The sequence below is a fragment of the Scardinius erythrophthalmus genome (assembly GCF_964197995.2).
Source record: "Scardinius erythrophthalmus genome assembly, chromosome: 13".
NCBI lineage: Eukaryota > Metazoa > Chordata > Actinopteri > Cypriniformes > Leuciscidae > Scardinius > Scardinius erythrophthalmus.
In genome coordinates this window covers 20421182-20449151 of record NC_138233.1, presented here as the reverse complement: position 1 = coordinate 20449151, position 27970 = coordinate 20421182, and the positions used below count along the sequence as shown (strand labels likewise).

The following is a 27970-nucleotide window of genomic DNA, read 5'->3' as shown; positions in this document are numbered from 1 at the left end:
ATGTGACGTCACGTGCAGTGGGCGGGACGTCGCTGGGAATCAGGAACAATTTACAGCAGCCTATGATTGTCTCTGCTAATACTCCTGCCTGTGTTCAGCGATCCTGGGCATAGTGCATTCATCTTCTTATATATTTTGCACCTAAAAGAAATGCCAACATGGGCTCTACACGTGAAATGAACGCCGCGATGAGTGTTTGGAGAACACTGCCTCTGTTTGTTTTGGCGAGCTCCCTCTGCTTGTGTCTGAGCAGAGCTGAAGACAGTGCGATGGAGAACATCGTGACAGAGAAGAAAGCTGAAGAAAGCCACAGACAAGACAGTGCCGACCTGCTGATCTTTATCCTGCTCCTTACCCTGACAATCTTGACCATATGGTTGTTCAAACACCGCCGGTTCAGGTTTCTGCACGAGACTGGACTGGCTATGATATATGGTGAGAACAGTCGTGATAGCAGATCATTTGACTGATCGCACATATGAACTGTGAAGTCAGCTGCATGCCTCCCGCGATAAAGTGGGATCTTTTAATTAAAGTACGCCATGTATGAATATGACTGTCCAAAGGGCAGTGTGGGAGTTGTAGCACAGGGCCTGTAAGGTGCAGCTGTCCAGCAGGAGTTAATCTGCCTCCTTGCGTTCCCTGCATATTTTTTAGTGAAGTTTTATTTTTCTTATTTCCGGTGTGTAAATTTAGTGGTTCAACTTAAGCTTATATCAGTTTGCTGCAAAGGCAATGTTTCTCATTTTCATTTAAAGGTTTTTATATTGAATAATATTATTTTATTATGTATATTTATTTGATTTGATTTTTATTTGAGTTAAACAGTGTTTTTAATAGTTTTACTTTTAGTGTAAGTTAACGACAATAGCCCTGGTGCACAAAACAGATGTTCTTTAAAAAATCTAGTCAATTCTATGGAATCTTGTTTCCGCCACAGAATACATCTCGCAATTCTGACTTGCTAGAATAAAAAGTCGCAATTACCTTTTTTATTTTTTATTCTGTGTTAGAAACAAGCTTCCATACAGTTCAGCCACTGTGATGCCAGGGAACTGCACTAACCTTTTCCACTGGTGGCACTTGCGCTACTAACTTTTTCAGTTACTGTCGCAAAACATGATTTGGTCGCACAAATTATTTATAGTAAGCCGCTCTGGATAATAATGAACAATAATGAAACTGTATTGCATACAGATGTGCTTTTTATTTTACTTGCCATATTTTAAACCACATGCCTTCTTGTTTTTGTTTTCTTTAACATTGGTTGGGACAGATTTACTGCAATAGAAAATACCGTACACAATAAAGAGCAAAATGGATTTCAACATGCTATGGTTGGCACAGATGGGCAAACTACTGAACTCTTAAGTAGTGATGCATGCACCGATGTGAAAATTGTGGCCGATACCGATAACCGATATTAATATTGCTGTTATGGCCGATACCGATATTTACCGATGTCGATATCTCTGTATAGAAAACAAATTTACTGATAATCAAATAAAGAGATATTTTCCAAAACACTTTAGAAATGACTGATATTGGGCACCTTTACCTGTGTGCAAAATATGTCACACATAGGACACACATGCATTATATTGCATTGCATATAATGTGTGCTGGTCAACTTGTCAAAAATTAAGAAACCCCTAGAAAACAGTAAAAAAAAACAAAAAAAACAGGAACATTGTGTACAATTAAGATAGGCTTCTTAATTTATTATTCCAATATCCAAATATGATACTAAATAGCACAGGGTAAAGGGCTTCTATTTGTGACGTGCTGTCTTTGCGTTTGAACATTGCACATTATAAACAGGACACGCATTAGCTGCATAAATGTTAGCCAATACAAACATATAGAAAACAGTTGACAATGAATAGACAGGAGCCCAATAATAGCATAACGAATCACTTATTCTAAAAATAATATCAAGTATAAGTTAGACGAATCCGACATATAACGAGGGCTATGTTAACAGTAAAACGTCCGTCATTTAACGAATTTTAAAAACATGGATGGATAATACAAAATGCTCTCTGACATTTTGACAGAAAAAAACAAGCAACAACGCTAGTTACGCATGTAACTGTGGTTCTGTGAATTCTGGATGACCGCCAGAGGCAGTGTAAACACTATGGATTATCGCAGCGCCAGCTAGATAGGTCGAGAGAATATACCAACAAAGTCACGTGGCGTGACGTATACTGAGCCCTGGAGGTTTATAGGCTACAGTAGCTCAGCACTCTACCTCGGTACGCCTTTCTCGCGCATTCCGAGTGACTGAGAACTCTGGCGGTCATCCAGAATTCACAGAACCACTGTTACATGCGTAAGTAGCGTTCTGTTTCATTCTTACTGACCGCCAGAGGCAGTGTAAACACTATGGATGACACATACCAACATAATCATGAGGAATGCCACCCACCTGGTGAAATTAAGGCCGCTCCAGAAGAACCGCAGAACTAACGGCATGAGGAGCAGCAACGTTGACCTTATAAAACCGGGCAAACGTGCATGGAGAAGCCCAGGTAGCAGCAGTGCAGATATCCACCAGGGAAACTCCTCTAAAAACAGCCCATGAAGATGAAATGGCCCTACTAGTGGAATGGCAAGTTAGTCCCCAGGGCAGTGGTCTCCCTGCTGCCTTGTAAGCCAGCGTAATGGTCTCTCCTATCCAGTTCGACAACCTCTGCTTCGATACTGGAACGCCTTTCTTCACACCACCATAGCAGACAAATAACTGGTCTGACTGTCTAAATTGAACAGTAGAGTTCACATAACACTTCAAGGCACGAACAGGACACAAAAGTTGGGCACTTGAATCAGACCCTGAAGAAGTCTGAAAAGAGGCCAGTTCAATTTGCTGAATTATGAACTGTGGAAGAAGGACCTTCGGAGAAAAGAAGGTTTGGGTTGTAGAACCACCCTGGAGTCATCCGGTAACCAGCGCAAGCACAGTTCGCTAACAGATAGCGCGTGCAACTCACTGACTCGTTTCGCAGTAGCAATAGCTAACAAAAAAGAAGTCTTCAAGGACAACCATTTAATGTCAACGCTTTGCAAGGGCTCAAACTGGGGTGAGCACAGAAATGCAAGCACGAGTGACAAAACCCACACAGGAAAATGAGGTTTCCGAGCAGGGTTCAGACGGCACGCACCCTTCAGAAAACTGCAGACAAGACTGTGAGAGCCAAGAGAAGAGCCACCAACTGGAACATGATATGCAGAAATCGCAGCTACGTACACTTTCAACGTGGAAGCTGCTTTTCCTTCCTCCAGTAAACGTTGAAGAAAGCTTAAGATACTCGGAATGTCACGTTGCAGGATCGAGCCCCTGTTCCTCACACCATGCAGAAAAAAGCTTCCAACGGGAAGCATAAATCCTAGCATTAGAGATGGTGTGAATAACAGCAGGGTCACAATGCTCCAGGGAAGGATTTAGCCCAATGGCCAGACCCAAAGCTGCAGACGAGCCGGGTCCGGGTGCCAGACACAGGCCTCCAGCTGGGAGAGGAGGTCCTTCCTGGGTGGAAGTTTCCATGGATTCCCTGTCATAAGTCTCAGCAACAAAGGAAAACATGGTCTGGCTGGCCACCGTGGTGCCACAAGTAACATTCTATGCTTGCACAGGGAGATCCTGTGCAACGTCTCCCATAACAGAGGGATAGGTGGAAATGCATATAGCAAGGCAGTTTGGCCATTCGTGAGACAATGCATCCTGGCCCAGGGGGCTGGACACTTCTGTCCTTGTGAACCATAATCGGCAGTGGGTGGTCATCTCTGAAGCAAAAAGATCCACCTCTGCTCTTCCAAATCGTAGCCAGATCTCCTGCACTACATCTGGATGAAGCCTCCATTCCCCTGGATGTACTTGATCCCTGGAAAGAGCATCCGCTGTCTGGTTGCATGCTCCTGGAATATGAGCTGCCCTCAGTGAAGCGAGTCGTGGCTGACACCATGTCAGGATCTCCTGAGTCAGCCGTAGAGACCTGCGGGATCTCATGCCACCCTGGTGGTTCAAATGGAACACTGTTGAGGTATTGTCGGACTGAACGAGAACATGGCGGCCTGCCAGAACCGGCATGAAGTACTGTAGAGCCAAGAACACTGCCCTTAGTTCCAGTAGGTTGATATGTTCTGTGGCCTGGATCGATGTCCAGTGCCCGCAAATACCCCTCCGATTCCACGTTGCCCCCCATCCTGTGAGGGAAGCATCCGTCGTGACCAACTCCCGATGAGAGGGAACAACACCCAGAGTCACTCCTGCCTTTAGGAACTCTAAATGTCTCCACCTCCTCAATGCACGTATGCAACGGTGAGAAATTATAACCAGTCGATGGCGATGCCTGGTGGGATCTAGCCGCAAACTGTTGTTCCATAACTGGAGTGGTCTGAGATGGAGTAAACCCAGGGGGATCACCACTGTAGCCGCTGTTAACATCCCTATCAGTCGTAGGACCACCTCGTACTGCAAAGACACCCCCGGGTGAAAGCGAGCCAAAAGTTGCAGAATGTTCGTCACACGTTCCTGAGACAGGGAGGCAGACATTAGACAGGAATTCAGGGTCATTCCTATGAACGTAGTGGTCTGTGATGGAATCAGATGCTCTTTTTCTCGTTCACAGAAAACCCCAGCTTCTGCACATGTCTCAAAAGCAGTCTGGAGTCTTGTACAGCCTGCTGCTCTGTTGGGGCACAGAGAAGCCAGTCGTCCAAATAAGGAAGAATACGCATACCTCTCATCCAAAGAGGAGACAGAGCTGCGCTCACACACCTTGTGAAGACGCGAGGAGCAAGGGAAAGGCCGAAGGGTAGCACTTTGAACTGGTAAGCTTGATTCAGGAAACTGAAACGCAGAAACTTTCTGTGATGTACAGCAATTGGGACGTGAAAGTATGCATCTTTCAGGTCGACACTTACAAACCAATCGTCTGCAGTCACAGACCGAAGAACATCGGCTGTGCGCAGCATTCGAAAAGGAAGGACCTTCAGTAACAAATTCAGAAGCCTCAAATCGAGAATTGGGCGGAAACCACCGTCCTTCTTCGGAACAAGAAAATATGTCGAATAGAACCCATCTCCCTGAACGAGGGGATGAACCTTTTCTATGGCTCCCTTCTCTAACAGTGAACAAATTTCCAGAGAGAGAACCACTGCGCGAACCGCATCTCTGACAATCGTAGGAACAATTCTTTAAAATCTGGGAGTTCCGGAACATTTGGACCAAAAAGATGCCCGGGAACAAATGGAAGATCTCTCAAGGTTTTCTTACAGTCCTCCGGCAGTCGTGCTTGGGCAAGCCACACTTGGAGGCGGGCAGCCAGAAGCGTGGCTGTAAGACTACCCAGCTCGCGGGTCACATGGCCTGTTGCCAACAGAGCAGTTTGCAGAAATTGTGAAATAGAGGGATCCGCATTTGCAGGTTCCAGCGTACTGGTGGCAGCAAGTAGTAACTGGCAGATTGTGTTTTCTGCTCGAGTAATGTAGGCAACAGACTCATATGCCTTTTTTAGCAAAGAATCTGTACGACCGCATTGCGCACTGGGACATCGCACATTCCCTCGTAGAGCCTTATCAGGAGACACCACCAAAGCTGCAAACGGAGCACGACCCACCCAGATAGAATCTGCTTCAGCCATAGATGCTAGCGTTCGAGCGATCTTTGAGCGCCGCTTAGGCGGACCAGAACCAGTGAGAGCATTTGAGAATTCAGCCACAAAATCCTTACATGGTGGCATGGCAAAAGAAGTTGCTGCTGTGGTCTGTCTGAAAAACACATTTGTTTGGGCAGATTGGACAGGTGACTCATCAAGTCCTAGACGAGCAACTGCCATTCAAAGCACAGCCAAAGTATCATCGGAGGAGGACTGGGCTTGTCCAGATGACTGAACTGACCCCCCACTATACCCCTCCGCTGCTGGATAACCAGTGAAAACAGCCTGAGGTGATGGTTGTGCAGCAACATCCATAGTAACCCCATGATCATGAAAAAAGGAATCTGAAGCACTTGTAGACAGCACATCAAACTCTGAGCGATGAGAAAAACAAGGGGAATCAAGAGACTCTTCCCCAGCTCCCTGATTCTGAACATTCTCATCCTCCTGTGTCATCTTCACAGGTGTACCAGATGTGACAGGCTGAAGCGAGTGAAGCAGGCGTTTCAGCTCTGCCATCTCTGAAGAAAGCGCCGACACCGTCATAGAAAGTGAACTTTTCTCAACATGTGACTGTTCATCACCTCGCGATTTGGCCTTCTTAGATGGGAGGGGAGCACCAGCCGTCGCCGACGCCCTGCGCTTCCGACTGCGCGAAGGGGCTTCATCTAACTGCCCAAGTTTCCCAAAGTTGCTCAATAGGCAAAAGGCTGCAGTGCATGCACGGGTCCGTGAGAGCCTCTCGCAGATGTTGAACACCCACACCGGGCAGATGTCAGGACCGTCATCAGGGAGAAGATTATTAGGGCACAGCTTACAAGTCAGTGGAAAACCAGTGGCGATCGAGCTGTGAGCCATAGTTACTCGCTAATAACACCCTCGGATTGCACCGTAAGGTTAAGTTGAGCGGGATGAAAAAATCAATAAAAATCAAATAAAACAATTACCTCTGGTGAACCGACAGGTAATACCAACAATATCTCAAGAAAAGAGAAAATATCTAATATGGCCAGCGGATTGAACCGAGGAACAAAAAATGTGAGTAAATATGTCAACGGGAGACATATTTACTCATAGGCGCGGAAAAACACAAGCCACCGGATTGCACCGAGAGGCACAGTGTGTTACCGACGAAGCAATATAACTCAAATAGAAAAACAAAACTCACCAAGCGCTGTTAATTGAATCCGAATCCAAATCCAATCCTTTGAAATGGCATAGATGCGCGCTGTCACAGCTTGTGAGGACGAATCTCGCTGCTCTTATAAGCTGCACTTAAGCTGCGCGAATAATCACTCAACCAAATACAACCTATCTCAACCAAGCGAGAAAGCGAAAGAGGTAGAGTGCTGAGCTACTGTAGCCTATAAACCTCCAGGGCTCAGTATACGTCAAGCCACGTGACTTTGTTGGTATATTCTCTCGACCTATCTAGCTGGCGCTGCGATAATCCATAGTGTTTACACTGCCTCTGGCGGTCAGTAAGAATGAAACAGAACAACATTTAAACGATAGCCCGTCAATTTTCATTTTACAATTATCTTCTCTCTCTGTGTGCGCGCGTCCGTGTTTGTGAGAGAGAGAGAGCTCGCGCAGCACTGATACATTGGTACATATTAATCTAAGTAAAGGTCGCGGGACTGAAGCCAACTTGATGTATAGAATGCTCAGAGCACGTTATAAAACGTTTTCTTAAAATACACATTTCTGTTTTAATAAATGCTCATAGTAAATCATAGCATATTGCCTAAAACATTGGTACAAAAATAATCAGTGATACATTTGCGAACCATTAAAAATCAGGGTCGCAATGGCATTTCAAAAGGTCACAGTGTAGTTCCCTGGATGCTGGGGAAAGTCTTGGTAGGCCGCTTACGGCCTAATTTTTGCCTTAGAATTAGAAATGAATACATAAAAACAGAATAATTTTAATAAAATGCAATGTTTCTGTCTCTCATCAGGGTTGCTTGTGGGTGTCGTACTGCGTTATGCTATACATGTGCCCAGCAACATGAACAATGTTACATTGAGCTGTAATGTCAATGCCAGTCCGGCTACACTGCTGATGAATGTCAGTGGTAAGTTCTACGAGTACACACTGAAAGGACAGATCGATGCCAATAAAGTCAATGACATTCAGGACAACGAGATGCTCCGCAAGGTAAAATATAACATCACAACAATCATAGAGGAGCCGTTTGACACATATTGAGATGAATTTTGAATCGAACGCTTGACTTCAACCACGAATGCTATGGGGAATTTATTTGAATATGACTCATACTTGCGTCTGTATTTTTAGATGGATATCCAGTCTGTTTTGCTTTTTCCAGATGCTTCAGGCAAATTCCTGATTTAACTTTGTACCAATAATTACATTTTCTCACACATACTAATTCAGTGCCTGACAGATGTAATCTGTGGTTGGTTCAGTCTCAAAACTATATTTCTCTGTTAGAACATGTCCCTCAGGTGACAGCTGCATGAAACTGCTTCTATGTCGGTTAAAACATGAGGTTTAAGAGTTGCATAATTTAGTTGTTGAAATGTATGATAATTACATTTGATGTTTTGCATAGAAAGTCACACTATATTCAATTATTGAACAGTTGGCTCTAGTCAAACCACTAATAAGAGGAAATAGCTCAGATTTTGGTTGCACTTTATTTTACAGTACGTGCTTTTACGTGTACTGGGAAAGTACTGGGAAATATGAGGGAACTACATGGGTTAAGGTTAGGTTTACGGGTAGGTTCAGGGTTAGTACATAGTTATTACCCAGTTATTGCAATTACTATAATAAGTACATAGTATGTACACGGAAGAACAGGACTGTAAATTAAAGTGCTACATTAATATTTGTACTTTTTTATCTGTTAATTTTTAGATTGTTTTTTTAATATAACATTTAGAAAAGATGCTTGAAGTATATACACTAAAGTATATACATATCTTTATTCAGCGAGGGCATAATAAAATGATCAAAAGTGATAGTAAATATATTTATAATGTTACAAAAGATTTCTATTTCAAATAAATGATGTTCCTTTGAACTTTCTATTCATCCTAGAATAAATGTATAATGGTTTCCACAAAAATATTAAGCAGCACTATTTTCAACATTGATATTAATAATAAATGTTTCTTGTGTATCAAATCAGCATATTAGAAGGATTTCTGAAGGATCATGTGACCCTGAAGACTGGTGTGATGATGCTGAAAATTCAGCTTTGCATCACAAGAATAAATTACATTTAAAAAAAAAAAACATTTTAAATAATATTTCACAATATTACTGTATTTTTGATAAAATAAAGACAGCCTTGGTGAGCATAAGATAATTATTTCTAAAACATTAAAACATATATATCTTTTTTTCTTATTTTCTCATCGATGAATGATATGCCTATATCTGTATCTTTCTAATTCTATTTCAGGTGACCTTTGACCCAGAGGTCTTCTTTAATATTCTCTTGCCCCCCATCATTTTTCATGCTGGATACAGTTTAAAACGAGTAAGGGCTGTTTTTTATTGATTAATACAGACAAATGTTGTGTGCACAAGATCATGTAGTGTTCAAGATAGACAAATCAAAGACCATTATTCAATTCATTTCTTCTCTCTATCTGTTTCTCAGAGACATTTCTTCAGGAACCTGGGCTCCATTCTTGTCTATGCATTTGTGGGAACCGTGGTGTCTTGTTTCATCATTGGGTCAGTCTTTTTTCAGTACTTTTTTGAGTGGTTGCTTTAATGATGAGGGTGAGAACCAGCTCTCAGAGGTGTTTGGTTTGTATTTCAGGTTGTTAATGTATGGCTGTGTGACGCTGATGAAGCAAATTGGCCAGCTGAGTGGTGAATTCTTCTTCACTGATTGCCTTTTCTTTGGTGCCATTGTCTCAGCCACTGACCCAGGTATTACAGTCAAAACTCTCTGTAACAGTGCCTAAATGCAGTCATGAGTGTTTTGGTGTGTATTAATCAAATCCCTTTATCTAAAAAATGTTTGCAAGAGGGATGTGTCATGTAACTCCTAGAAACTAAGCCTTGCTGTAGCAGAATTGACCTGCACTATGCTATTTCTTGTTATGAAATTATTAGAATCAAGTTACATATAAGAGCAATTTGATCTATCTTTAAAATGTACCCTTTTCAAAGCTCGTCCCCCCTTGGTTACTGTTGCTCACTAAGACAAGCTGCACAGAACATCCCATAGAAATGAGTGTGAGAATGCTATTAAAAGTGCAATCTTCAGTAAAATGTGCTCCTAAATTTACTTTAAAAAACAACATTTTATAATAACAATTTACTATCAGTAGACTCTGGACTTCCATTAGAAATTGCATTAAAATAGAGAAAAAGCATGTCTGATGACGGCAACAGTTGCTAAAGCAAGATTGGTCAGTAATGTTGTTAACGCAGGGCTTAGCGAAGGCATTGATTTATGCTTTGTTTTGTAGTGACAGTTCTGGCCATCTTCAATGAGCTGCACGTGGATTCTGACCTGTACGCTCTGCTATTTGGAGAAAGTGTCCTGAATGATGCCGTTGCTGTCGTACTGTCCTCGTAAGTCCTCTACTGCCGATGATCACACACTGCTATGTGTAAACAAACTGCTTTTGTTGGTTCATTCATTAATATTATTAATGATTTTGAGATATAACTGTTTTGGGTATTTATAAACTCAGTGCAGAATGAATAATTAACACTTTTCATTTAACACCCGATTTTTCCTCTGCTGGACCTATCATCTGCTCCAGTATGCTGCTTTATTACGGGAGGCAAAGTGGGGCGGGGCGTCACAGCCCTGGAGGTGTGGCTTATGCAGAGGGCGGGAACCAGACACTGAGAACGCCCCTCAATGGGTGTGCCACACATTTAGAGCTTTGAGCCTTCCGAGTGGATTTTTAGTGTGTGCATTGGCTGGTCTTTACCAGAACATGCAGAGTGAATGACCCACAGACATGCTTCACACCAGCACCTGTAGTGAACTCATCCCTCAAGGAAGTAGAATTCCTCTTTACTTCTATTTTAACCGCCTGTAGAGGACTCATGAAGTCCATCGGTTATAGATGGTGTGTAGATGATGAGGCAGAGCTGTGGGTATTTGCTGATTTGATGATAGTCCTTTGCTTCTTAGTTTGAAGTGATCCTGTGTTGCTCTAGAGAGTTTACTTTTGTTCCTACCTATCCTCTGTACTAAAAATCTAGCATGTAAGTACATCTCTCTAAAAAGCTTTTCAATTTCATGAGGATTCAAAACTTCCTTTCTCCAATGAGTTAATATAGCTTAAAGTTACTGCTGTTCTAACGTCTACCCTAATCCAAAGAAAAGAGTGTAATTTAAATTAAGCCCCCAAACCCCTCTTCCACAGCTAAAACTAAGGAAAAGTTCACCAAAACCAGCACTCTTCCAGATGGTGTGTATCACCTGCTGCTATGCATATATTAACTTTATTCTCTGTAAGGTTCCCAGTCATTTCAGTCTGGTCTTAACCTTTTATGTGGAGTGTTTTAGCAGCGATTGTTTTATGATTGAGGTTGTGATTGAGTTAAAAACTACATTAAGCACAACAGAAGACTAGTATTTCACATTTCTCATTCTAAGGATCAGAGATGCGTTGAAAAAACGAAATTACACAGAAACATCATTGACATTATGTTCCTCAGGGAACAAAATAGATGATAGAAAATGTATAATATGACCTCTTAAAGAAAACTGTCCAGAGAATGGGAAATAGAATATAAATTGAATATCTCTGATGAGCACGCTTATCTGATACTAATAAGTTCAGATTTTGCCAAAACTTTAGCACACTTTTCCAGCCCTGCTCATAACGCTAATATTTGTTATGATTTTCCAATAGCGAATGGATCTTTATCCTTTTAGATTTTTGCAGGTTTGACATTGGAATTACTTGAATGGGTCTGTGTCATTTTTCCAGGTCTATTGTAGCATATCAGCCTGAGGGAAACAACAGTCACACGTTTGAAGCCATGGCCATGCTGAAGTCCTTTGGCATCTTTCTGGGGGTCTTCAGTGGTTCTTTTGCTCTTGGAATGGCAACTGGAGTCGTAACTGCATTGATATCCTTTACTGGTTCAATATTGTACGTCACTTTTTTTGTTGTTGGTATGAACCATGGTGCTTATGAAAAAGAAATGGGTTCAAATCTCATCTGTATTGATCTAATTCTTCTTCTCTCCATGTGATTGTCACTATTAATGTAAAGTAATGTATTTAGTGGTTTATTCAACCTGAAGTTACTCCTTGACTCCCTTCCACGTTACTAAGTTCACTAAGCTTAGAGACTTACCATTGCTGGAGACGGCACTGTTCTTCCTCATGTCCTGGAGCACATTCCTACTGGCTGAGGCCTGTGGATTTACAGGTGAGCTTTAGTTCCCCATAGAATCTTCTAGAAACTACCTAGAAACATGTTGCATACTTCTATATTTGAATGCTTGTTCCTGCTCATCCTGTTGTGTTCATCCTCAGGTGTGGTGGCGGTTCTGTTCTGTGGAATGACACAGGCCCATTACACCTTTAACAACCTGTCTCCTGAATCTCAGGACAGGACGAAACAAGTAAGATTAAAAAGTTACTTTTATTTTAGGCTCTCTCTCAGTCCACTCCCTAGTTTGCATGATGTACACTCAAAAGTACATTCAAATGTTTTTTTTTTCAAATGTTTTAGAAAGAAGTCTCATCCCCACCAAGGCTGCTTTAATTTGATCAAAATACAGTAAAACAGTAATATTGTGAAATATTATTACAATTTAAAAGAATTGTTTTCTATTATAATCTATTTTAAAATGTAATTTATTAGTCCGATGGCAAAGCTGAATTGTCAGCATCATTACTCCAGTCTTCAGTGGCACATGATCCTTTAGAAAATATATGCTGATTTGATGCTAGAGAAACGTTTATCATTATTATTTTTATTAGGGGTTCAAGCACGAAGTGCTGAAACCCTATTGTAATTGTACTGATTTTTATTATTATTATTATTATTATTCTCCCCTAAAACGCATCGTGCAGCCCAAACCGTAAGAGCTGGAACCTTGAAACTTGGCCAAATGGTAGTCCTCAATTTGGGGAGAACCTATCAAAGTATGACCCAGATTGGCCCATAGGTGGCGCTATAGCAACCAAAAGCGCGGAACTGCTCATAACTCCTAGACCGTATGTCGTAGACTCAAGTGTCCTATATCATTGGAAAGCTGGACGCCTGAAGGTCAAAACGTATATCTCCGATTTTATTTCAGGTATGCAAAATTTTCCGCCATTTTGAATTTTGTCAAAAACCTACTTTTGCGAACTAGTCCCTGGTTTTTCACCCGATCGGAACCAAAGCAGTGCAGAAATGTTCTTTGGAGTCTGAAGATCAATAATTATCGAAAAAAAGTAAAAATTTCGATTCCTGGTCGCTAGGGGGTGATAAATTAATGTTGTGGGAGGAGCCTATTTTACTAAAATGGCTATAACTCGAAAAGGAAATGAGATATCTTCACCAAACTTGGTACACATGTGTAAGAGTTCAATCTGGGGTCATAGTAAAAAAATGTCGACGATTGATCACTAGGTGGCGCTATAACATGAAAAAAAACATGAAAAGGGCTATGACCACGTGACCGTTTGTCCGATTGACTTGAAAATTGGTATGCAGTGTCTTGGTCCAAGGTGCCATGTATGTCTATGAGGACTTTGGCGTATCTCGAAAAACATGGCCGCCATCGACCAATGAAATTTGAGCACCTATTAGACAAGGTTAACGGAGGCCGATCGGAACGAAACTCGATGGGCATGTTCAACTCATGGCCCTAGAGGTCTGTAAGAATTTTGAAAGAAATCGGCCACTAGTTGGCGCTAACGAGTTTTATGGCTCTGTAATCACGTGGTGTTACACTTATTGTCACAAAATGCATATCATTTGATAGATCTGCTCATGCTGAACAACTTTGCCTCAAGAACCATTGCTGTCAATCAAACCGTTCATTAAATATTCGCAATTATGTTAAAAACCTACTTTTGCGAACTAGTCCTAGGTTTTTTGCCCGATCGGAACAAGACCAGTCTAGGGTAATTCTCTGGACTCTCTAGATCAATAATTATCAAAAAAAGTTCAACTTTAGCATTTTTCGCATGGGTATATTGGGTCATAATGAAAATGGGCGTGGCAAAATGCATTTAAAAGCCTATAAATCCTAAACGAAAACTCAGAACTTCACAAAAATTGGTGAGCATATGTACCATAACAGTCTAAACAAGCATGTAAAATTTCATGAAGATCGTACGATAGGTGGCGCTATAACTGTTAAAAAGCTTTGAAAACCATATATTTCCTATGGTAAATTGCCTGTTTTGGCTGTAAATGGTCTTTTCCATCTATTATTTCAGTGGTTAAAAGCTTTACAAATAAAACTTAATGTCTTAAATGCTTATGTGCTTAAAGGCCTTAAATGCTTGAACCCCGATAAATGCTGCTTGCAGCTTTAATTATTATTATTATTCCGCCGTAAAACGCATCGTGCAGCCCAAACCGTAAGAGCTGGAACTTTGAAACTTTGACAGATGGTAGTACAAAAATCGAGGAAAGGTTCAGAGATTATGACCCCGATTGGCCCATAGGTGGCGCTATAACAACCAAAAGCGCGAAACTGCTCATAACTCCTAGACCGTATGTCGTAGACTCAAGTGTCTTATATCATTGGAAAGCTGGACGCCTGACGAACAAAACGTATATCTCCGATTTCATTTCCGCCATGATAGATTTTCCGCCATTTTGAATTTTGTCAAAAATCTACTTTTGCGAACTAGTCCCTGGTTTTTTGCCCGATTGGAACCAAACTAGTGCAGAAATGTTCTCTGGAGACTGAATATCAATAATTATCGAAAAAAAGTGGAAATTTCGATTCACGGTCGCTAAGGGGCGCCAAAACGTACGTTGTGGGAGGGGCCTATTTTACTAAAATGGCTATAACTCCCGATGTAAATGAGGTATCTTCACCAAACTTGGTACACATGTGTATGAGCTTACTCTGGGGTCACAGTAAAAAAATCGCGACGATTGGCCTCATGGTGGCGCTATAAAATGAAAAAAACATAAAACAGGCTATAACCACCTGACCGTTAGTCCGATTGACTTGAAAATTGGTATGCAGTGTCTTGGTCCAAGGTGCCATGTATGTCTATGAGGACATTGGCGTATCTCAAAAAACATGGCCGCCATTGGCCAACGAAGTTTGAGCACCTATTAGACAAGGTTAACGGAGGCCGATCGGAACGAAACTCAATGGGCATGTTCGGCTCATGGCCCTAAAGGTCTGTAAGAATTTTGAAAGAAATCGGCCACTAGTTGGCGCTAACGAGTTTTACGGCTCTGTAATCACGTGGTGTTACAAATATCCACACAATATGCATATCATTTGATAGATCTCCTCATCCTGAACAACTTTGCCTCAAGAACCATTGCTGTCAATCAAACTGTTCATTAATTATTCATTAATATGTTAAAAACCTACTTTTGCGAACTAGTCCTAGGTTTTTTGCCCGATCGGAACCAGACCAGTCTAGGACAATTCTCTGGACTCTCTAGATCAATAATTATCAAAAAAAAGTTGAACTTTTGCATTTGGATGGCTGTAATAGGGTAATTTATAAAATGGGCGTGTCAAAATACATTAAAAAAGCCTATAAATCCTAAATAAAAACTCAGAACTTCACAAAAATTGGTCAGCATATGTGACATAACATCATTAACAAGCATGAAAAATTCTATGGAGATCGGACGATAGGTGGCGCTATAACTGTTAAAAAGCTTTAAAATCATATATTTCCTATGGTAAACTGCCTGTATTGGCTGTAAATGGTCTTTTCCATCTCTGATCATATAATTTTCATATCATAATGTTCAAAACTAGTGCAATACAATTCTCTGGACTCACTAGATCAATAATTGTCAGAAAAAGTTGAACTACTTCATTTGGATAGCTATAATAGGTTCACTTCAAAATCTGGCCTTTACCAAGTGTCCCCGAAAGCCTATATCTCTTTAATCAATGCTCAGACCTTCTTAAAAACAAGTCAGAACGTGTGAAATATCACCCTGAACAAGCATGAAAATTTTCAGACAGATCGGACAAAATTTGCCTCTATAACAGTTAAAAAGGTGAAAATGATATGAATTAATGGCATGTTAAGCCAATAAGTGGTATTTTACTGCCCCCTGCTGTTTAAAATAGTCATTTTCTCATATTGGTATTGGTATCAGCCATGGTAAATCATGATAAATGATGGTGTGTGTGTGTGTGTGTGTGTGTGTGTGTGTGTGTGTGTGTGTGTGTGTGTGTGTGTGTGTGTGTGTGTGTGTGTGTGTGTGTGGTACAAATATAACAAAGGTTTTATTTTCCAACATGAAAACAAACATAACAGAGTGCTAGTGCACAAACAATAACCGACAATGATAATGGATGAGAGGGGAACTTAAATACACAGATCAAGACAAGGACAACAGGTGACGGTTATGATGATGAGGATCAGGTGATGATGAGGAGGGTGATGAGGAGCAGGTGCAGGTGATGACGACAGATGGTGAATGTGATGAAGACAGAAGGTGAATGTGATGAAGGTGAATGTGACACCAATATCACTGAAACATTTGTGTGTGTGTGTGTGTGTGTGTGTGTGTGTGTGTGTGTGTAGCATTATTGTGTGTAACATATGTAGCAAGTATGCATTATTGAGTTAACATGGAAACACTGGTTTGCTTTAGTGCAGAAAACTGGTCAAAATCATGAGGTTTAAAGTGAAAGTGAGCCAATAAGTGGTCTTCTACTGCCCTCTGCTGGCCATTCTACTTAATTAAATTTTTCCACATGTGCTTGCATTTATACTTGAATACACACTAAAAATCACTTATATAGCAATAACTATTATAACATAATCATATTTTGTCAGTGTTAATCACTTTATTTGCACTGACACTTCAAATAATTGCTAGTAATGTGGTAAATCATGGTAAATCATGGTTAACTATGCTGTGTGTGTGTGTGTGTGTGTGTGTGTGTGTGTGTGTGTGTGTGTGTGTGTGTGTGTGTGTGTGTGTGTGTGTGTAAGCATGCATTGAGTTAACATGGATAAATTGGTTTGCTTTAGTGCAGAAAACTGGTTTAAAGTGAAAGTGAGCCAATAAGTGGTCTTCTACTGCCCTCTGCTGGCCATTCTACTTATTAATGAAATATTTCAACATGTGCTTGCATTCATACTTGAATACACACTAAAAAAATCACTTATATAGCAATAACTATTATAACACAATCATATTTTGTCAGTGTTAACCACTTTATTTGCACTGACACTTCAAATAATTGCTAGTAATGTGATAAATCAGGCTAGAAACATGGTAAATCAAAGTAAATAATCCTAGATTGTCGTTTATCTCCTGGTAAATAATACTAGAACGTGGTATATCATGGTAAATCATGGTTAACTATGCTGTGTGTGTGTGTGTGTGTGTGTGTGTGTGTGTGTGTGTGTGTGTGTGTGTGTGTGTGTGTGTGTGTAAGCATGCATTGAGTTAACATGGAAAAACTGGTTTGCTTTAGTGCAGAAAACTGGTTTAAAGTGAAAGTGAGCCAATAAGTGGTCTTCTACTGCCCTCTGCTGGCCATTCTACTTAATAATGAAATATTTTGCATGTGCTTTTGCATTCATACTTGGACACACACTAAAAATCACGTATATAACTAACTATTATAACACAATAATATTTTGTCAGTGTTCATCACCTCATTTGCACTGACACTTCACATATTTGCTAGTAATGTGGTTAATCATGCTAGAAACATTGTAAATCATAGTAAATAATACTGAAATGAGGTGTATCAAGGTAAATCATGCTAGAATCCTAATAAATCATTCTGGAACATGGTATATGATAGTAAATCATGCTAGAATCATATTAAATAATTCTAGAATGTGGCAAATCGTTGTGGGAGGAGCCTATTTTACTCAAATGGCTATAACTCAAGAAGTAAATGAGATATCTTCACCAAACTCAGTACACATGTGTATGGGTTCAATTTGAGGTCACAGTAAACAATTCTATGGAGATCGGAGCATAGGTGGCGCTATAACTGTTAAAAAGCTTTAAAACCATATATATCCCATGGCAAATTGCCTGTATTGGCTGTAAATGGTGTTTTCCATCTATTATGTCAGTGGTTACATGCTTGCTAAATAAATCTTAATAACTTTTGATGCTTTTGTGCTTAAATGCCTTAAAGGCCTTAACTGCTTGAACCCCGATAAATGCTGCTTGCAGCTTTAATTATTATTATTATTATCAATATTGAAAACAAATGCGCTGCTTAATATTTTTTGGAAATTTCTTTTTAAATGTATCTTTTCAGGGTAATTTAATGAATAGAAGGTTCAAAAGATCTATGTTTATTTGAAATACAAATCTTTACATTATAAATAACTTTATAAATGTCTTCACTGTTATTTTTCTCTTTTATTTTTCTTCACTGTTATTTTTGGTCAATTTAATGTGTCCTTGAAAAGTATTAATAATAAAAAAACAAATCTGACTGACCCCCAACTTTTTAAGGTAATTTATACCTTTGAGAACAAATTTAGGCACTAGCAAGGGCCTTGATCCAGAGAACATTGGGCCACTGGTTACTCCGTTACATCATGTGACATGATTATGACATTGTACATTAAACCATACAGTAGCTAATATTTATCAGCAAGTTATCATTGTTGTGTAATGTCATTGTAAAAAGTGCAGTGCCATCATGAAATAGATGCTTGTCCTGCATTGATTTTTCAGAAGCAAAATACTGGTATTAATAGATAATAAGATAATAATGACATTCAGACTTATAATACATACTATAATAGAACAGGGCTCAACGTTATTACAATATAAACATTAGTACAAAGTTGCAGAAAATGAATAAATGAACAAATACATAAAACTATGTAGCTGTTTTTACAGTGTAGCTGAACTGTAGCCACAAATCTTTTCTTTTTAGCCTAGTAATGCTTTTACTTCAAAATTTTCTAAGGCAGGTCTGTTGAACTTGTCAGAGGTTAATATATGAAATATGAAATACATATAATATAAACATCTCACTATGATTTCATGTCACTGTGCTCTCTTTCAGTTATTCGAGCTACTGAATTTCCTGGCTGAGAACTTCATATTTTCCTACATGGGCTTGACATTGTTTACCTTCCAGAACCACATCTTCAATCCAATCTTCATAGTGGGTGCATTCGTATCCTAAGACTTCAGCTTTGTGCCTAAGGACTAAATGAGCAGACAAAGTGATATAATAGTTAAATGCTCTCAGCAAATGCAAAACATGTGGAAAATCTGATGGATCACTATTATTATGTTAGACGGCGGTACTTTGCTTAATGTTATCAAGGAAGTGGCTGGCTGTTGTTGTTGAGTTTTATGTCCAGGGTGTTACAGCTCATTGTGTTTCCCAGAAATCAATGGCCCAGAACCACTTTTTCATTAACAAAGCCCTCAGAAAGACTTAGGAAGGGCAACATGTCATGATTTTGATTAGGGTGTAGATGCTGTCAGTTCAGCATTAGCTCCATTTGTACAGCCACTCCTTGACACCACTCCACACAGCTGGCCGTGTTTCTGGGCAGAGCGGCAAACATCTACCCCCTCTCCTTCCTGTTGAACTTGGGCCGCAAAAACAAGATCACCCCCAACTTCCAGCACATGATGATGTTTGCAGGTTTGTGCGTAGAACTGCAACGGATTCCTATGGTTAGCCATGATTTAATCTACGAAGAACATGCCAAAACCAAAAGTCTTATTGAGGTTAAATAGTTTAGTCTTTCAAAAAAAAAAAAAAAATCCAAACCAATTCCATAGGAGGTTTGAAATGTATTGACGATTTTTGGAAATTATTTTCAGTCATAATGGACAGATTGAATTTCAGTTTTTCATTCTTTTCCCATTTACTCTCACATGTGGCATTTACTGTGTACTGAGCGAACAAGTGAACAATTTCCATATGCAGAACATGCATGAATGTGTAAATGGTAAAGTAATGCATCTGACGCTTGCGTTGTGTGATGAATTCAGCACAGCAGCAAGATTTCAATCTGGACATGAGCAAAGACTCTCACTGACTCTCAAAGGCGCACTGACTCTCTGAATCTGATTTGAAAAATCAGATTCAGTGGCCAGTGTGAACCAATTCTTGGTATTTTCTTGCCCCACTGCTCACCAGGTCTTCGTGGCGCCATGACTTTTGCCCTGTCAATCAGGGATACGGCCACATATGCTCGGCAGATGATGTTCTCCACCACGCTGCTGGTGGTTTTCTTCACCGTTTGGATCTGCGGTGGAGGCACAACTCAGATGCTGTCCTGCCAGAATATCCGGTCAGTTCTAACCTCTTCTTTAGTCTGAATGATCTTTTCCTGTCAGACAAGTGGACTATGAGCATGGGTAACTCATTAGACATGTTTTTTGGTCTTATTTGTGTCCTTTTTCATGTGGAAGAAATATGTAAACACCATGAGCCATATAAAACTCTTTTCCAAACTTATTTAGCAGCTAAAACTCACTTTTGAGTGGATGAAATTGCAACAAACTTTTTGTTCTGTAAGTGTTTTATTACTTCTTGCTGTAATACTGTTTTGTGTTTGACAGTGTTGGAGTGGACGCAGATCAGGAGAACTTTGTAAGTGTTTTTGGTCTGCTGTAGTCAGACGTAGGGTTTTATATTAGAGCAGAGCTGTTTAATGATGGGTTTCCTCTGTGTCCATCTGCAGATCGGCCCTGATGGAGTGGAAAGGAGGAGCACTAAACATGAGAGCGCCTGGCCCTTCAGGATCTGGTATAACTTTGATCACAAGTATCCTTTGCTGTGTATCTCTTATTAGTAACCTGCAAAAAGAACATAAAAGATATAATCTTTCTCAAATTTCTACATTGGATCTTCAAATCCATTTAGTTGGTTTATAGTCTGTACAGCCAAAAAAAAAATCATTCTAAACCAATTCCATATGAGGTTTGACACATATTGATGATTTTTGGAAATGATTTTATTTAATAATGGTCTGGTGGGATTTCAGTTTTTCATTCTTTCAGTTTTTCATACGTTCAGCACATGCATGAATGTGTAACCGGTAAAGTTATACATCTGACGCTTATGTTGTGTAATGAGTTCAGCACAGCTGCGTTTTAAAATTGCTGCTGTAACCCCTGTACGAAAAAAACTAAGATGGACTTAGATAACCTTAACAGTTTCCATCCCGTTTCCTTTCAAAAATTTTAGAGAGAATTGTTGCTTCATAATTACACACTCATCTTGCTGTAAACAATCTCTTTGAGTCCCGTTAATCCGGCTTCCGTAAACTCCATAGCACTGAAACAATATTAGTTAAGGTCACTAATAACTTGTTAATTGTTTTGGACTCTAACTGTCTTCCAAATTTGACCCTTCTTGATCTTAGTGTCACTTTTGACACTGTAGATCTTTCTTTTGCACCCGTTTAGAGACTGTCTTCTGTGTTTCTAATACTGCACTAAACTGGTTTAAGTCCTACCTCTCAGATTGTAAGCAATTTGTTACTATGGATGGATGCAGGTCTGAGATTTGTTTGGTGCAATCTTGCGTTCCTCAGGGATCAGTCTTGGGCCCTTTATTCTTTAGCATGTACATTTTTCCCCTTTGGTCATCTCTTAAGATCACTCTGTCTTAACTTTCATTTTTATGCAGATGACACCCAGATTTACATGCATTCAAAACCTGATGATAATGTGGCTGTGGCCTTTCTTTCTCAATGTATTTCTGAGATTCAAAAAATGGCTGTCTCAATTTTCTTTGTCTTAACAGTGACAAGACTGAGGTTATGCTCATTGGCTTACCCTACCAACTACGTAAAGCTGGGTCTTTAACCTTATTGGATGGTTCTATTCTGGAGTTTCAAACAAAACTAAAAAGATTAGCAAATATGTTTGATTCTATACTGCAATACTGTTAAAACATATTTTTTTTAATCTTAGAAACATTGCCAGAATACGTCCCATGTTCTCGTTCGCTGTGTCTGAAAAGTTGATCAACGTTTTTGTATTTTCCCGCATTGATTATTGCAATGCTCTACTGGCTGGGGTTTCAAAAGCTACCCTAAATATATACAGTGCTATGCATAAGTTTAGACACCCATGCTAAAGTTGACTAAAAAGAGGAATAAAAAATCATCTTTTGGAAATTGAACTTAATGGCTTAATTTAAAAAATTAGGAAAAATCCAACCTTTAAGGACACCAATTTTCTTTGTGAATGAATAATGTATCGTAAATAAATAAATGTTCTTCCTTAAAATACAGGGTGCATAAGTGAGTACACCCCTATGTTAAATTCCCATAGAGGCAGGCAGATTTTTATTTTTTTTAAGGCCAGTTACTTCATGGATCCAGGATACTATGCATCCTGATAAAGTTCCCTTGGCCTTTGGAATTAAAATAGCCCCACATCATCACATAGCCTTCAACATACCTAGAGATTGGCATGGAGTACTTTCCATAAGATCATCTCTCAATGCAAATCAAACCAGCTATTAGGCTAACTGAAATAAAACCATGCCAATCTCTAGGTATGGTGAAGGCTATGTGATGATGTGGGGGTATTTTAATTCCGAAGGCCAAGGGAACTTTATCAGGATGCATAGTATCCTGGATCCATAAAGTAACTGGCCTTTAAAAATAAAAATCTGCCTGCCTCTATGGGAATTTAACATAGGGGTGTCCAAACTTATGCACCCTGTATTTTAAGGAAGAACATTTATTTATTTACCATACATTATTCATTCACAAAGAAAAAGGTTTCCTTAAAGGTTGGATTTTTCCTCATTTTTTAAATTAAGGCATTAAGTTCAATTTCCAAAAGATGATTTTTTATTCCTCTTTTTAGTCAACTTTAGCATGGGTGTCTAAACTTATGCATAGCACTGTAAGTGACATGAGAAGGCCAAGTATGGTAACCCATTTAAACCATCCAAGTTAGTGCACACACATTAGGAGCAGTCAGTAGTGAAAATGTAGTATGTCATCTGGTATTCTATGCATGAATGTAAACTTCAGATATAGTACAAATGGCATTTTATTTTGCTATTCTGAACACAGCCTGACACTGCTAATGGTCAACTGGGAAGTTCAATCATGGTCCTGTTTACTGGACAGAGTTGCTTTGGATAAAAGTGTCTGATGTGTGATTGTTTGTGTTTTTGTTCCGAAAAGCCTTCCTTAACCCTGTTGACTTGCAGTTATCTGAAGCCCATTCTGACCCACAGCGGACCACCGCTCACTGCCACACTTCCTGCGTGCTGTGGTCCTCTGGCACGCTGCCTCACCAGCCAACAGGCGTATGAGGTTTGTATTTTACACGCATGCTGTGTGTGGACTAATAATTATATGTAGTTCTGTCTGGATCGTCCTCTTCTTTTAGCTAGAAAGAAGGTCTTGATTTGGTAGAAACTAGTCATTTATGTACTACCAGATGGTGACGGACCCCTCAAAATCACTCTTAAGCCCTATTTGGACTGTAATTGTTTCTCATGGTGTCATACGGTATTTTCAACATTTACAGGGGTTAGTCTGTGATTATATTGCAGTCCGAATCCAGAATGTCAGTGTTTTTCTCCCACCACCTGCATAAAAATCCCTGACCAAATTACCTACTGTTTTTTGACGAACACCAGGGTCGTGCGGTGATTTAATTGCCATCCGAATCCACATCTCTGAGTTTACAAGAAGAGATCTGCAATATAAGCAATATAAACAATTTTAAAATATGTAGGCTATACACAACATTAAAAATACAAGCCATGCAGCTTTATTTTTACATCATGTAAATAGGTCTCTGTATTAACTTGTTTCCGCTAATTTGCATATTTTTAAAATGACATCCTTTTGAGATAAAATGCAAGAATATAAGAACCATTTCAAATAGCGTTTGTGCGTCTAGTTTCTTATTTTTAAAAATAATTAAATAATAAATAGAACATTATTTTCCAATTATTAAATTAAATAAAAATTTATTTGTATTATTCCAAGTATATGACATTTATTTACAGCAGACAATCATGTGATTGACCATGTGAGCAGCGGGTTCGTGGGATTATAAAACTCGTTCCTCCACCGCCAATAAATCGTCATCCGAATGCATGACTTTTATCACTGAGGTGCCATGCAAATAAATTTTTTACAGACGTCCACATGAGAAACAATTACCGTCCGAATATGGCTTTACTTGCCATTTAATAGGCTGCAACAGCTGACACAATTTACCCCCTAGAGCTGATTATCCAGTGAGGTGTGAACAGACCGTGAATTTGGATTTATAAAGTCAACAGAGACATTCAAATTCATCCCCTTTGTTTTACTTCCATGCAAAATATTAGCTAAATAAAAAACAGAAAATAAGTCTACTATTCGACCTCACCAATTAACTTTACTTTCCTGAGCTGCTGTATAGTTGTAACTGGCGACTGATCCTCATTCACTGTCCACTCTTTATGAACTATATTTTATTGGACCTCGATGGTTTTAATTTCTAGTTCAAATTTGGCTGACATGAAAGTTATGAAGACATTTTTAATCGTAGTTTTTATCTGAGATATTATATTACATATAAAAGATTATAAGGTAATACAAAAGTATATGATTATTAAATAACCTTTATGTACAGCACCGTTAAAATGTTTATAGGTCAGTGAGGTTTTCTATTTTGAAGAAGTCTCTTATGCTAACAAAGGCTGCATTTATTTGATAAAAAATAGAATAACAGAATTGTGAAATATTATTACAATATAAAATAACCGTTTTCTACTTTCATGTATTTTTCAGGATTCTTTGATGAATAGAAAGTTCAAAATAACAGCATTTATTTTAAATATATATATATATATAGTTTATAAATGTTTTATACTGTCACTTTTGATCCATTCAATGTATCCTCTTTATAAAAAATAAATAAAATCTGACCCCAAAATCTGTAATTATGTTGCAAGTCTCTTTGCTGAATGACTACTCAGAAACTGCTAAAATTCAAGTGATGAAATCACCATTGTTTTCTATCAGAATGAGGAGCAGCTGAAAGACGACGACTCCGACCTGATCCTGAATGACGGCGACATCACGCTGACGTACGGTGACATCACCGTGAGCACAGATGCTACAGGCGCTCACACGAGCGGGACGGCCGTCGGAGGAGTGGCCGTGAACTCTGACGAGGCTCTGGATCGAGAGCTGGCGTTCGGCGACCACGAGCTGGTGATCCGAGGCACCCGATTGGTCCTGCCCATGGATGATTCGGAGCCCCCGCTGCCTCTCGACTCCCACCGCCACCGGCACAAGTATGAAACGATGAGTTGAACGGGGCAAGCGGTGACCGAACGAGTCTCTCTTCTCCCTATCATCTCTCATCTGGAGCGATCTCTCTCAGCACCTCTCCTGTCTCTGAAGTGGCTGGTTTGATGTCTCTACCTCATTCATCACTCTTTCTTTTACATCATTACAGAAATGTAAACTATTTATTCACTTCTCTTCTGCAAAGCATTATGGGCTTTTTTTCTGTTTCCGGCGACTCTGCCGCTAACGAGACCGCTTAGCACCCGACATCACGGATCGGAAGCATGCTCTGGTTTCTCCAAGTTAATCATGACAACAGAATAAGCATACTAAGCATACTTTTATTGTCTGTATAGCAAGGAGTAAAATTGCCGTGACCTGGCCTGCATGTTTATTTGTGTCCTCTCTTGTCGTGCGAGCGCTTGTTTAGGAGATGTGAAAAGAGTCTGTGGGTCTGAAGCTTTTTACTGCCTTCTCTTGTTGTGACAGTCTGACAGAGGCGTGCTGACCGGTGGCTCTGCGTTTGCTCTGCAGTTTCAATCAAGTGCCTGTCGAATGTAGTTTTCCCCCTTTGAGCAAAATGACACTCTTTGCCGTCCACTAGAGGGAGGCCTTGTGTTATCATACCGTTTTGTTCGTATGAGCTGTGCGGGCGGACGCCATTCACTCAGATCTCAGAGTAACTTGTGATTGGCTGTAGAGACATGCTTGGATCTTATATTGTGACCTTTGACTGTGAATCTATGTAGGTTTTTGCACCTTGTTGTTCATGTTATTGTTCTGCCCAGTCAGAAGATAGAGGGCCAATCATAGTGCAATTTCTTTTCTTTTTCATTTTTTTTGTTGTTGTAACATTTTTCTAACAAGTAACAAGACAACTAATTGCATATAGCTTTAAGACATTTTTTCTTCTTTTTTCCATGTAGTCAAAAACAAGTGAGCAATTGTCATGTTTAATTAACTAAGAATGTTTTTGACATGGATTTGAGGTTATGCATTGATGTTACAAAACCAATAAGTAAAAAAAAAAAAATTATAGTTGGCAGAATTGGGCGATCAGATTTAGAAAAAAATGTCAGTGGGACTTTAGCCTTTTTTACTTTTTATTCCTAATTTTTGCATGACATGTAATGTGGAGAAGCATAACGCTCCACGTTTTCTTCCCAAAGTCCTTTTTGTGTGTTCATGTTTTCTTACAAATTGAAAACGCTTTATCTGTCTTGATCAGTGTAGAACAAAATCTTTTTAAAAGGGCTGAATGAATAAAATAAGTTTTAACGTTCACACCTGCAGAAAAAAACAAAAAAAAACGTTGTATGAGACATCATGTTCTGTCTAATAGTTTCAGGCTTGACCACGTGACCAAATGACGGGCATCTGAAAACATGGTTAGAATTGTATGCAGTTGAATCTGTATTATAGTAGGATCTTTACATTTAGACCTGCATCCCAGTTTTCATACTTTCCACCCCAAATAGTGTGTGAGGTGAGTGACTGAGGATTAGAATTAGTGCGAAAAACTTTACATGCTTGCAGAATCTGAAAGATATGAGCTTCTTTTTTCTTTTTTTTTTTCTTTTTTAATATGGCCGATAAGAACTGATAAAAAGCAAAGAGTACTTCAACTATGGTAGTCTATGGTATCAACACAAAAAAATCATGATGTCCAAAAACTGTTGTACTGTTTTACTACATACTTCATGATGTCTTTCCCATCATCAGTGAAGTATATACATTGTGTGCTCTAGAAGGATGTAAACTGGGATACTGCTAATGATTTAGAGTTATAATTGACTTAAAGATGATGCAAGAAGGCATGACCCAACACGATCAGAAAATGAAGGAACATTAGTAGAGGAGCGAACAGATCTTTTGTTAAATTCAGTTTGTGTGTTTGTAGTTTCTCTTTTGCTTTCTGGCAGTTAGTGGACTGTGTAGAAACCGCCGTTGTTTGGATGAGGGCCAGGGTGGCATCATTAACTGTGGAGCAGGAAGTGTTGATAACACACCACCCTGCCAACAATGTCTGTGTGCTGGAAAGTTGAACACGCTCTGGAACGAGAGGATGATGGCTGGTCATCATAGTGGCACTACACCGATATCTCCTGCTGTGCAGGATCATGTGATGAGAGGCCACAGTATTATAATACACAGGAACATTGTGTGTGTGTGTGTGTGTGTGTGTGTGTGTTTGACGCGGTAGAGCATTATTAGCAGATTTGCACTTTTCATTTTTAATTTGCATTAAAGAGATAACTGAGAAATGTCTACTGATACATTTTTGTTTGTCAGAGCTTCATAAGATGAGCAAATGAACTCCAATACAGATCATGTCACTGCTTTTTGTCCTTTGAATGAGAAATTCAGACATCCTGGTAAATTCTTCTTTTGGGGAAAAAATGGTGTCTAGAGAAAGTGTTCAGTATCTGTAAGCAGCAGCAAGATTTCTTAAATGTTTATATTTGTAGTTCTGGAGAATGAAGCTAGTTCCTTTCAGACAGCAAATGACCTTATGACTATGTGAATCTATGAATTTCAGCGTAAGAGTGGACAGAACTGTGCATCCCAGCTAGTCCAAAGTAGCAGAAGCCAGTTGAGTGGGCTTTAATGGTGGTAAATGTGCTGTTTGTATTGGTACGTAGCTGTGTGTTTGTCACACTATGTGCAGATCTGCTCTAATGTGTTGCAGGTACTGACTGTTTACATCTGTGTAAATATTCTCATCTGTTCATGTGTGTGCAATGGTTAATAAACAGAAGCCTGTGCTTTCAATGAAATGATCATGTGTAATGTATGTCTGTTTTTATTTACAATCACTATATTATCCCAGACATCGGACAGGACATTCACAATATATACTTGTGAGTTCACTATATTCACAAACTCGGACATTTCAGAACTGAAACACTG

At 39.5% G+C, this 27970-nt stretch overlaps 1 protein-coding gene across 1 annotated transcript; it reads left to right on the top strand.

Moving 5' to 3' along the window:
• Nucleotides 1-10: 10 nt before the first annotated feature.
• Nucleotides 11-27837, top strand: slc9a6a (solute carrier family 9 member A6a). The gene is made up of 16 exons (XM_081382271.1): nt 11-435; nt 7622-7821; nt 9098-9175; nt 9299-9375; nt 9464-9576; nt 10122-10227; nt 11607-11748; nt 11948-12053; nt 12161-12249; nt 18838-18951; nt 19320-19431; nt 19933-20086; nt 20358-20388; nt 20480-20562; nt 22975-23080; nt 24791-27837. Exons 1-16 carry the CDS (start codon nt 159-161, stop codon nt 25082-25084), a joined length of 2082 nt encoding a protein of 693 aa, XP_081238397.1. The 5' UTR covers nt 11-158; the 3' UTR covers nt 25085-27837.
• Nucleotides 27838-27970: the final 133 nt, after the last annotated feature.

Excerpts from the sequence above, each read along its gene's own strand:
- slc9a6a (XM_081382271.1), top strand. The coding sequence starts at position 159 with ATGGGCTCTACACGTGAAATGAACGCCGCGATGAGTGTTTGGAGAACA. Across the intron at positions 9,176-9,298 it reads CTGGATACAGTTTAAAACGA|AGACATTTCTTCAGGAACCT; the intron begins GTAAGGGCTGTT and ends TCTGTTTCTCAG. Across the intron at positions 20,087-20,357 it reads CTGTCCTGCCAGAATATCCG|TGTTGGAGTGGACGCAGATC; the intron begins GTCAGTTCTAAC and ends TGTGTTTGACAG.